This window comes from Ascaphus truei, chromosome 5 (genome assembly GCF_040206685.1).
Source record: "Ascaphus truei isolate aAscTru1 chromosome 5, aAscTru1.hap1, whole genome shotgun sequence".
In the NCBI taxonomy this organism is placed as follows: domain Eukaryota; kingdom Metazoa; phylum Chordata; class Amphibia; order Anura; family Ascaphidae; genus Ascaphus; species Ascaphus truei.
The window spans coordinates 129,090,349-129,102,501 of record NC_134487.1 but is presented as its reverse complement, the minus strand read 5'-3'; the positions used below and the strand labels follow the sequence as shown (position 1 = coordinate 129,102,501).

At 43.4% G+C, this 12,153-nt stretch overlaps 1 protein-coding gene across 1 annotated transcript in view; it reads right to left on the bottom strand.

Moving 5' to 3' along the window:
• Positions 1-10,134, bottom strand: part of CDC23 (cell division cycle 23) — a 31,607-nt gene extending 21,473 nt beyond the window's left edge. Inside the window, exons 1-8 of the mRNA XM_075600743.1 lie at positions 9,993-10,134; positions 8,469-8,541; positions 8,138-8,275; positions 6,999-7,041; positions 6,502-6,607; positions 6,286-6,418; positions 5,601-5,778; positions 5,418-5,515 (exon numbers count right to left, since the gene is read on the bottom strand). Coding sequence (XP_075456858.1) covers positions 5,418-5,515; positions 5,601-5,778; positions 6,286-6,418; positions 6,502-6,607; positions 6,999-7,041; positions 8,138-8,275; positions 8,469-8,541; positions 9,993-10,099 — 876 coding nt within the window. The 5' untranslated portion in view covers positions 10,100-10,134. The remainder of the gene's footprint in view (positions 1-5,417; positions 5,516-5,600; positions 5,779-6,285; positions 6,419-6,501; positions 6,608-6,998; positions 7,042-8,137; positions 8,276-8,468; positions 8,542-9,992) is intronic.
• Between the last annotated feature and the right edge of the window lie 2,019 nt (positions 10,135-12,153).

The following is a 12,153-nucleotide window of genomic DNA, read 5'->3' as shown; positions in this document are numbered from 1 at the left end:
CCACGGCGTGTATTATAAGCGACCGATCAATTTGAGCATAGGAAGGAGATGCCGCCAGGCTCCACAACTTGTCCCTTTCTGGGCTGTGGTGTCCCGTCTCGGCTGGTTCCCGCTTGGCAGATGTGTGCTGTCTGTGGCTTGGGTTGCAGGTGGCCTCAGTGCGGATGTCCAGAGCCCGTGCACAGGCTATGTCCTCCTCCTCCGGCCGCCTATCTTCCCCGTGCAGACAATTCCAGGCTTCCCTGCTCCGCTGTGCATGCGCATGCGCAGACGGTGAGACGCTGGGCCAGGGAAATCAGAACTCCTCGCTATGGTGGCTTGTAGAGACCAAAAAACGTCAGACGCGTTTCGCCAATGCTTCCTCAGTGACATCAGCAAGTTCGGGGTAGCAGTAGTCTTTTATACCCTGTGGAGTCTCCGATCTTAACCTTTACAGTGCTGGTTTTGCTCTGACTCACAGTCAGAGCAAAACCAGCACTGTAAAGGTTAAGATCGGAGACTCCACAGGGTATAAAAGACTACTGCTACCCCGAACTTGCTGATGTCACTGAGGAAGCATTGGCGAAACGCGTCTGACGTTTTTTGGTCTCTACAAGCCACCATAGCGAGGAGTTCTGATTTCCCTGGCCCAGCGTCTCACCGTCTGCGCATGCGCATGCACAGCTGAGCAGGGAAGCCTGGAATTGTCTGCACGGGGAAGATAGGCGGCCGGAGGAGGACATAGCCTGTGCACGGGCTCTGGACATCCGCACTGCGTCCACCTGCAACCCAAGCCACAGACAGCACACATCTGCCAAGCGGGAACCAGCCGAGACGGGACACCACAGCCCAGAAAGGGACAAGTTGTGGAGCCTGGTGGCATCTCCTTCCTATGCTCAAATTGATCGGTCGCTTATAATACACGCCGTGGAGCCGCAAGCAGAGTGACGCGCCCGAGGACATTTCACCCTTTTTTCTACTCAAGGCCTCAGATAACACCAGGAAAATCATTAACATAATCGACCATGTACATCTCTCATCCACGAAGGCCATCCTATTGAGTCTAGATGCGGAAAAAGCATTCGATAGGATCAGATGGGACTTTTTAGATCAAACATTAATCAAATTCGGATTTAAGGGCCACTATCTGACAGGGGTCAGAGCCCTGTACAAAAGTCTCACGGCCGTCGTGAAGCTCCCAGGAGGAGACGCAAACCCTATAAACATTAAGAATGGTACTCGACAAGGATGCCCCTTGTCTCCGCTTCTATTTGCCCTCTCTATCGAACCCTTGGCAGCAACAATTAGAGAGGATAAAAATATAAATGGTATTGAAATTGGGGGGACAAACTATAAGATATCCCTCTTTGCTGATGACATTATCCTGACTCTGGCCAACCCCTTGACCTCACTCCCGAATTTACACTCACAATTAGACAAATTCAGCAAAATCTCGGGATACAAAACTAATATGGATAAGTCGGAAGCATTAAATATATCCCTACCCCACCCCGAGGCCAAATTACTGCAAATAAACTTCAATTATAGGTGCAGCTCCACAAAAATCAAATACCTAGGAATACAAATAACACGGGAGTACAAAACACTATTTCAATACAATTACCCACCCCTATTTGAGAGACTAAAAAAAGACCTTCAAAGCTGGAATGGATATCAGATATCTTGGCTAGGAAGAATAGCCACGGTAAAAATGAACATCCTACCAAGACTCCTGTATTACTTCCAGACTCTCCCCATTGATATCCCACTAGGTGAACTCAAAAATATGCAAAACAAAATCTTCGAATTTATTTGGCAAAATAAAAGACCAAGGGTAGCTAGAACTATCTTGCTAGCACCAAAGGAAAGTGGAGGCTTGGCAGTCCCGGATATCATGAAATATTATTTGGCGGCCCAACTCAAACAAGTTATAATGTGGAACAACGAACCAACCACAAGCTGTTGGATTGGGATTGAGTCTGCCTATGCGAGACCTCTCTCACTCCCGGCCACCCTGTGGACCGAGAGGGGTAGGGAGACCTTCTCAGAAACATTAAAGCTGGGAGCAATGAAATGTACATGGAGAATATGGACTAAAAATAAAGATAGGTTTAACCTAACGGCCTCACCCTCACAACTAACGCCCATATTTAACAACCCGGAGTTCCCCCCAGGCTTGTTCCCACAGAGACTCGGTGAATTTAAAAAGTTAAAGATAATGGTAGCAGAGCAGTTTATAGGAAACGGAAAGATCCTATCGATTCAGGAATTAGAGAAAAAACACCAAACAGTGAACTTGCCAATATTTGGCTTCCTGCAGATCAGGCATTACCTGCAAACTCTTTCCAAAGAATTAACATTTCAACCATTAACAAATTTTGAGCGCCTATGCAGGAAAGGATACTACTGTAAGGGGTTGATTTCGGAAGTGTATCTGGGCCTGGCAAGAACAGCAGGTTGTTCCCAACACAATTATATGCTCAAATGGGCGGAAGATTTGAACATAGAGATCGATAGGGAAGACTGGGAGGATATCTGGGAGGCAGCTTCCAAAACATCAATATGCACTACCACCAAAGAGAACATTTATAAAATTCTATTTCAATGGTACTTAACCCCGAGTAGGTTGAGCCAGATCTTCCCCGGGACCCCAGATTTGTGCTGGAGGGGATGCGGACAAAGAGGAGATATGGCTCACATCTGGTGGAATTGTCCAAAGATTCAGGTGTTCTGGGTCATGATCAAATCATTAATCCGAGAATACCTGGGGGTGGAGGTTGAGATGGACCCGCTGACCATGGTGCTGGCTAAACCAATTGACGAGCTAGAGACGGCAGAAAACAAAATGACAATACACGTACTCACGGCAGCTCGCTGTTGTGTGGCAGCTGCCTGGAAAAAAATTAATCCACCATCCAAACAGACAATACTACGAAGACTCCGCGAAATAAAGTCAATGGAGCTCCTTACAGCAAAACTAACCCAAAAAATGGACAAGTTCCATAAGACATGGGAAATATGGCCAGGTGTGTAACAGACTACTACGAAAGCTATCGGAAAAAACTAAGGGGCCAATTGGGCTGGTCCCCCCCTTCCCCCCCTCCTCCCCTCCCTTTCTCTCCCTCCCCAACTCTACTTTCCTCCCCCTCTCCTTTCACCCCTCTCTCTCCCCCTATCTTTTCTTTTTTCTTCCCTGACAATAAAAGATGCACACAAAGAAGCGGCCGCTTCCATTTTAATGTACCTAATGGGGGAGTATGTGAATAGGCAATACTCAACACAACTAGTAACATATTTAACTTGAACAGGTACACTGATTCCTGAATATTTACTGTGTTGTACATGACAATTAGTACTCCTCCAATGTTTGTATGACGAAATGTATGAAATGTGTGTATTTTGTGAAAAACAATAAAAAAATTGAATTAAAAAAATAAAATAAAAAAAAAAAACCAGTCCGGAGAGAAATACTGCTTTGACCACGGATAAGGGTTAACTGGCCCTCCCATGCTTTCTATCTGACTATAGGGCGGCTCAGGTGGCCTAACACCCTTTGGCATGTCCAAAAGGCATCAAAATATGGGTGGACATGGAGAGGGAAGTGATTGCCCTGACTCAGAGTATCGTCTCTGGCTCCTGCCTAAGGACAGATCCCACAAGGCTTCTGCATATCCATTAATTTCCCATTCTTAGATTATGGCATTTTTTGAAGTTCAAATACCGCCTCATCTCTAGACCCTCCATGTTTCCCATACTCGGCAATCACCAATTTCCCCCAAGGCATGATTCACTCCGATTTTGTTTGGTAGCAATGAAATAGGTTACCATAAATGAATGACTTTTTACAAATAGGTACCCTCAGATCCTTCGAAGATCTCAAAGCCAAATACGGAATTCCCCCCTTTTAATATTTCCGCTATAATCAAATTAGCCACTTTATTCGCACCCAAAACACCCCATGTCTCTTGCTATACAAGCACCTATTTTGAAGGGATGGGTCAGTCTCCTCCCCATGAGTCCCGGTCTGATCTCGGTGGTCCCTCAAAACTTGATACCCAACAGACCAGAGGACAGCAGGAATGGGAAATGAATCCCTGTAGGTGCTACAAATGTCTCTGTGGTATTGTTGCAATATAGCATAGGTGTCCAGGCAAGTATTAGCTTCTTTAGCAGAAGGAGTCTCAGTTAAGTGGCGATTTAGGATGTTTGTTTTTAATTAGTTTGTTCTTGCAGGAGCTGGGTGGGCTGTCCATACTTCAACGGGCACCCGTAATTACACCCGACCATGTGATCGGGCGGGCCCGTTTTGGCGCGAGCAGACTGCACAGCTCAGGCATATATAAAGGAGACATTGCACACACACAGGTCACTCTTTGATAAAGCGCTTCTACAGCGCGAAACGCGTCAGAGTTACCCTCTGTTTTTGTAGCCCGGTCTACCAATGCCATAAATTAAAGCATTTTTTAATTTTCAAGCAGCCTCCAGCCCTTTCATTTTTTCTGCAGTGCTCCACCACTTTCTTCTCTACTTAGACCAGAGGACAGGTTTGGATTCACGAGACAATGGGAGCTGAACATAAGGAAACATTACAAATAGACTGGAAGATATGGGTAGCAATAGCTAAAAGTTCTATTAATACGCTCATAAAAGAAAGTGGGTACAAGGTCCTGTATAGGAGGTACCTGTATCCATTAGACTACACAAGACCTACCCCTCTACCTCCCCCCTCTGTTTTAAGGGTTGTGGTCAGTTGGGGTCAATGTAGTATACTTGTGGTCTTGCCCTCAGTTGACCAGGGTCTGGCAAGAAGTTAACCTATTAATCAACGCTGGGAACCAATACTCAACTGTCCCCTTGGTTAGTGCTACTTAATAGACCAATACAAGAATTGTCCAGGGCATAACAGCCACATGGAAACCGCTTCTCCCCCCCATCCAACCATGCCCCAAATTACAATTTAAAAAAAATATGGTACATAATGTGCATGGAAAACAAAACAAAAAATAAAAAAACCCTCACTAGCCTCCCTAATGAAAGACCGCAAAAATTTAGGAAAACCTGGACTCCCTAGCTGGAAGAAAATTGATGAAATGCGAAGAACAGAAACCCATTGACAATATAGCTGGGAAGTGGTAGACTTCAAGATAGAAATGAATTGAATTAAAGCTGTTGGGTATAAATCTGTTTAAATACAGAATATATCTAACCCCCTCCTTTCTTTGCTTTCTGTACTGCATGTCCTTTTATGTTTACGCCATAACCATGTAACACAATAAAAGAAAGTTGGGAAAAAGCCATTGTGAAATTACATATTTCCAATGGAAATAAAGACCTCAGCTAAGCCAAATCTGGGATGTGACAGAATAGTAGTTTTTTTTTGTGACCCACGGCCATGTTTGATTATTTTTTAACTCATTTGGATTAATGTCAAAACTTACCCGGACATACAGAAGGTTGGAAAAGGTGTCCATGTTTTCAATCCTATAGGGATCCTGTTTCCGCAACTCATTGAAGATCGACAGAGCTTTGTCAATATCTGTCAGAAATATAAGGACTTTAGTCGGTTGCGAGAGTGGTCAACCTTCCTTGTGTGAGTTACCTAGGTCTATAACAGCCCCTACCTCGAATGTTGTGGTATGCAACTGCAATCTGAGAAATAATGTAAGTGCTCTTGGAGAATCCAGCATCAATGAGGCTCTGGTATTTCTGCAAAGCCTCTTCAATCAACTGCAGCTCAGTATATATATGGGCCAGGAAAAATTCCTTTATCCAAGAGTCTGGCAAGGACAGGAACTTCAGCTGGTGAAAAACAATCCAACAGTTAGGGAGCTATAGATCGCACCTAAAGTTTCCACATACAGCGCTGTGCATGGTCAGAGCCAGGTAATAATCCGTCCCAACTGTGCCGCGCTGCAGAATGCTGGCTCTTTATAAACGATACTAATACTCTACTTATTAAATCAGAGGATCTCAGTAATCAGCACTCACAGATGAGACCTGAGTTAACTGCCCCTGTACAACAGCAGCTGTAATGTAATATTCCTCACAGAAAATATCTCCTTGCACTGCTTGTGTGTGAAAATCATTCGCTAGAAGATACATTTACACTGGTTTTATATAATTTTATAGTGATTTTAAATACCTAAAATGTATAATATCATGCAATAATAATGATCATGTACTAATACATCCAATGACAAGTATACTTTTGCAAAGGACACACGTCTAGTGTGAAATTGTCCCATTCTGCACATATTCCTGTTATCACACAAAGGACCACAATGTTTTCTGCTCGAGACACTTTACCATCTCTTTGTCCGTAATCAAGTTACACAGCTCCAGCCAGGTTGCCCAGTGCAACGGCAAGACATGCGTCGCCTCCACAAATACGTCCAGAGCTTCTTTAACCAGATCCAACTTCCGCAAGACCACCCCATACCTGAATGAGACCAAAATATCTGCTAAGTCCACAAAAGGAGGCCCAGTTAGGTGAAAGTTTGGAGCAATAACTTTGCTACTTACAGATAAAGACCAAATCCATCCAACTCCCTGGCTTTGTGCTTCTTGCTCAGCTCCACTCGTAGCTCTCTCAGAGCCTCATTCTTAACCTGTCCTTTCTCAAGAGGACCTGAAAAGCAAACGGAATAAAACTGTCATCTCTTAAAAGGGAGTACATAATTATGCACAACTAAAGTTGTACAAAAGGATTAGTCTCTCTCAGTGTAAGCACTACACAGAAAAAATAAATAAATAAATAAACTTAATTTTTAAGAAAGAGCTATGTGGCAAATGTATAGGGATAAAATCTGCAGACATCCTACTAATGGCTTGAGACAATGACCAGTCCAACAGATATAAGCTCATGGGCTGCACCAAATAACTTGCATTCCCAAACTTTTGTCACGTCCATAACATTTCCTTAAATTATGTATTGTTATGATAAATGGACATTATAATGCCTTCACTATTGCCCAAGTGGGGCTGCAAAGCGGTTAACGCATTGTCATTTTAGGGCTTACCCAGACTATCCACAGTCTCGTCATCTTTCTTCTTTTCTCCAGACTGAAAGGTAAAAAAATAAAAAAATACAACAGTGAAACATGGTCTCGAACTCAAAAACAGGAGAATTATTGTTACTGATAACTCTGCGGTCCGTTTCCATACCCATGTCCCCTCACTCTGGCTTAAGTAGCATTAAATGAGCACAACAAAATCCTGAGTCTACAGTGAGATCGCCTTCAGGTAAGTAGGAAGGCATAGTTGCCGCTGAATATCACAATGCAGTGAGCATACAGTACTTTAAGTACAATGGCTAGTACCCACTGGTAAGCCCACACCTGCTTGCATCCCACTTGCCAAACAAGTGTATCGTGGCATTTGGGGGGACTTTGGGCAAATCTTCTTAGCCCAGGAATAAGGAAGCCCGAGGCTCCCTGTACTAAGAGACATCAGCAAAACCTGTGAGGAGAGAACCTACCCCCCTTAACCAATAGGACAAAAATCCAAAAGATCTTAATAACTACAGATGCCTGCGGAATACATGCACAAGGCAAACAAGATTAACAAAAAGCCCAATGTTATTCTGACAATCTTCACCAAAATACTTCAAAACACAGCAAACTTCTGGAAGGACAACAATATATTCCAGCCATCAACAACCATGTTATATCAAAAAGGATGATACTACACTAACAAATCACAATGATCTTGAAAACGCATTAAATTAATACTTGATGGGGTGTGATACATCCCTACTATCAAAGCGCAACCCTAACTATAACGGATGACAATCTTACATGCACACAGCCCAACTTCTCTGACCTTGGATATGTACTTCAATATTATTTTTCAAGACTTGAATATTGGATTTCTCCCCGAAAAACGTTTTAAAACAGACAAAACTCTAATGATGGTATTTGGGACTAAGGCTATATTTCTTAAGCTACCAACGACAGCTAAAAATCAGAACCAACTCTAACACTAGCTCGTCACATGTTTTAAATATCTGGTCATATGGCTTGACTTCCATAGGGTCTTTGTCCGCCACTGGCTGTATATCTTTAAGATGGCTCTCTCTCCCATAAACACACAATGAAAATGAGAAATTATTTCCCTCTGTGAAATGCTAGTAGCAAAAACATGTACATCATGCTCTTACCAAATACCTGGAGTACATGTACAGGAAGTAAGCCTTCTTGCTCTTACATCCTCGCAGGAAGTATGCAGCTCTGTCATATTCCTTTAAGTCAAAATATGACTTAGCCAGTGTATAGGCATCCAGATCATGAATGTCCTCCTGCCACAAAAATCCAGGGGTGAGAAGGTTTTAATAAGCAAAATGTTCCAAATTAATGATCATACGATACATGCAGTAGCTTTTGTTCACATGTACTCTTATATCATTATGTACCAATTTATATCAAAGCAACAATAACTTGGTTCCCCCAAGGATCCCTTCTACTACAGAATTGCACCTGCTCTGGACGTACCTCAGTGAGCTCTGGGGTTGGAGGCAACTCATTCATAGGGATGGATTCCAGAGAGAACGCCAGCTCTGATGCCCTGAATATGAGATTTGAAACAAAGATAAATCATACAGTCCATATTTGAGTCAGATAAAAACTTAACAGAACATTGCAATATCCAAGAATAATTTCTTTTAAAGTTATGGTACCTTTTTGGCAACTTAAATGGTACATAAGATGTTGTTCGGGCCTTTTAGGACCATAAAACAGTGATAGACAGGAGCAATGTCTCAGAATTAACATTGTAAATAGTCAACGGACTTGTCAGGTTAAGTGGTTCTCATCTGTTGTCAATCCTTCTCCATGCTTAAAATGTGATACACTGCATGTCCCGTTACTTCATGTATAAGAATGTATTACACCTCATGTCCCTGACACGTATAAAAAGGAAACCCTGTATTACACTGAATGTCCAGTTACTTCATGTACAAGAATGATACCTTGTATTACACTGCATGTCCCTTTACTTCATGTATGTCTTTCTTTATATAGCGCCATTAGAGTACATAGCGCTTCACATTAGTACTACATGTGACAATCATAAAATAACAAATAATATAAATAACAGATCATGGGAATAAGTGCTTCAGACATAAAAGTAACATTTCGGAAGGGGAGTCCCTGCTCCGGGAAGCTTACAATCTAATTGGTGGGGAGAACGTACAGAGACAGTAGGAGGGCATTGAGGTAAGTGCGTCTGCAGGGGGCCAAGCTTTATGTATCGTGTATAGTATTAGCTACGGTGCTACTCATATGCTTCTTTAAGCAAAGCAAGTGTGTCTTAAGGTGGGTCTTAAAGGTGGATAGAGAGGGTGCTAGTCGGGTATTGAGGGGAAGGGCATTCCAGAGGTGTGGGGCAGTCAGTGAGAAGGGTTTAAGGCGGGAGAGGGCTTTAGATACAAAGGGGGTAGAGAGAAGACATCCTTGAGCAGAACGCAAGAGTCTGGATGGTGCATAGTGAGAAATTAGGGCTGAGATGTAAGGAGGGGCAGAAGAGTGTAAAGCTTTACAAGTGAGGAAAATTGAGTGCAAGATGCGAGATTTGATAGGAAGCCAGGAGAGTGATTTCAGCAGGGGAGACGCTGAGACAGATCTAGGAAATAGTAGAGTGATTCTGGCAGCAGCGTTTAGGGTAGATTGTAGGGGAGACAGGAAGTATTTGAATTCGAATGATACCCTTTATTACACCTCATGTCCCTTCACGTATACGAATGATACCCTTTATAACACTGCATGTCCCTTTACGTATAAGAGTGATACCCTGTATTACACTGCATGTCCCTTCACGTAAAGAATGATACCCTGTATTACACTGAATGTCCCTTTACGTATACGAATGATACCCTGTATTGCACCTCATGTCCTTTCACGTATAAGAATGATACCCGGTATTACATTGCATGTCCCTTTACTTCATGTATATAGGATTAACCCATTGCTGCCTGTCCCTCCCTATTATTATTATTATTAGGCCCGCGTTTTTCTCACCACTTGACACTGTGCAGGAGCCCCCGCTCCCGGCACAGCCATGTCACACTCAGCAGTTGCTTCTTGATATCCCGCAGATCTGAGAACTGGCCGCCTGCAGTCGCCATCTTCCCTAGCAACGCTCGGGTCGCCCGGCGCGCTCTGTGACGCCAACCAATCGGGAGCAGCTTAACTACCTGCCCATGCACTCCAGTCTGCGGCCAGACCCTCAACATTCACGTAGCAGAGCCTCAACCAAACGTATGGTAGGGGGCCTCTGATTGGTTGAGGGAGGCGAGTGAATTACGCGGGATAAAAAACAGGGTTAGGTAGTAGATGGGGGAAAAATGTATATACAGTATGGCAAATATGCAGCACAATACTCAAACATGGGAAGTGTATCTGAGGAAATGTGCTGCTATGCTTGAGCGCATCATTATTTTAAACAAGTGGTCAATGCTCTAGATAGAGCATTAGGATATATCAATGTAAATAAAATGAGTAGAGCTGAGTACCCAATACCTTTATCACACTTTGATTACATACTTTAGTTGAAATGCAGGTTACTTGCTTGAATGTCGGTGGGGACCAATGCAGATAATTAAAAAGGATATTTTGTGAACAGGAAAAGAACCAGCAATATTATAGTTTATCATAACTGCTTTGATTCTGTAAAAAAAAAAAAAAAAAAAAGTCATTTGAACAATTGCAACACCTCAAGGCTCCAGCAATAATATTGTTCCGATATTTCAGATCCCACCAGTCGCCAATGGGATTTCACTGGAGCAGGTTTGTTGCAAGCTGCGATAGCACGCAGTGGATCAGCATGATAGATCTTCATAGATTCAGTTGACTTGTACACAATCTTTAAAAACCTCACAAGACTCTAACAGAGTGATCCTGGGGCAGGAAGGGGGAAACCAATTGTAGGGGCCCACTATAGGGGCATTGTAACAGGGGACTTATCCCTGTTCAGTAATGTGTCTTTAATCCAGCAGTGTGGTGGTTAACCTCTTGTAGTTAATTACTAAACACCACCTGCCTGAATTAGATGGCTTAGGCCTCGTTCAGGGTGCTGGCTTCGGAGGGAGGGCGTGCTGACGTGCTTGCTGCAGTGAGAAACAAAGTATTCAATTTGAATACTTGTTTTCAAGGTAGCTACTGCCCTGCCTCCGAAGCCAGGCGTTGCCGCTGACGACAGCTCAGTAAACGAAAATTTCGTTTCTTGGAGCTGAAGCCGCGTCACAGGGACCAAGGCAGCCAATGAAATCATTCTTCAGAATGATTTCATGGCTGCAGCTTGGATACTTTAACCCTGCAGCCTGTAGCCCCGCCCCCTCCCCAACGCTGAAAAGGCAGCTGGGGGATAATCACATGTCGCCAGCAAACTCCCAGCACTGCCTCCCGCACGCCCCCCCTCCGAGCCCTCAGCTGCCTCCCTGAACGAGCCCTTAGAAAGCCTGTCTTTTGAAACAGGAAGTGAGAACTCTTTAGCTGACACCTGAGCTGAACTTGGAGACACACTTGTTTTGAGCTCTGCCAAAAGTTAGCAGAGCTGCTTTCAAGACACAAGGCCCAAATAAGACTTCTAAACCTGGATGCTGATTTTCTGTGCACGCTCCGTGCGGTTCCAGGAGAGCAGAGAAGCTTACTCTACAGCTGATAAACAGATAAGACTTTCATTATTAAGAGACTGCTTATATCTGCTTATTTTCATGCTATGTTTGGGGCTGGGGAGAAATGCTTGACTAGGGAGATGTGAATTGGTTGCATAGTGTTTTCACTAGAATTACTCCCAAGTGAATGGAAGCTTTGTTCCCCCCCCTGTGTTTGGATAATTTTCCTGATAAAAAGGAACAGGCACAATAAAGCCTATTATAATTTCACATTATAAAGCCTCCTAATTGTGTACCTCTGTGAACGTCCGTCCACAGGCATAATGAGACATAATTATAACCATTAATAATAATTACCGTACAAATAAAGATCCTAGAAAACACCATACTCTGGTACGTCTAAACCAGTCAAACACAACATATAATCACTCTATTGGTGGTGCCATTGAGCAAGATCCTAAAACAAGCACTCAGGTACTATATACCAAAAAATATATAACAAAACAATCACTTGGCAAAGGGTCACGGCCATCCCTTAAGGTTGGACGAAAGGAGATTTCACAGCA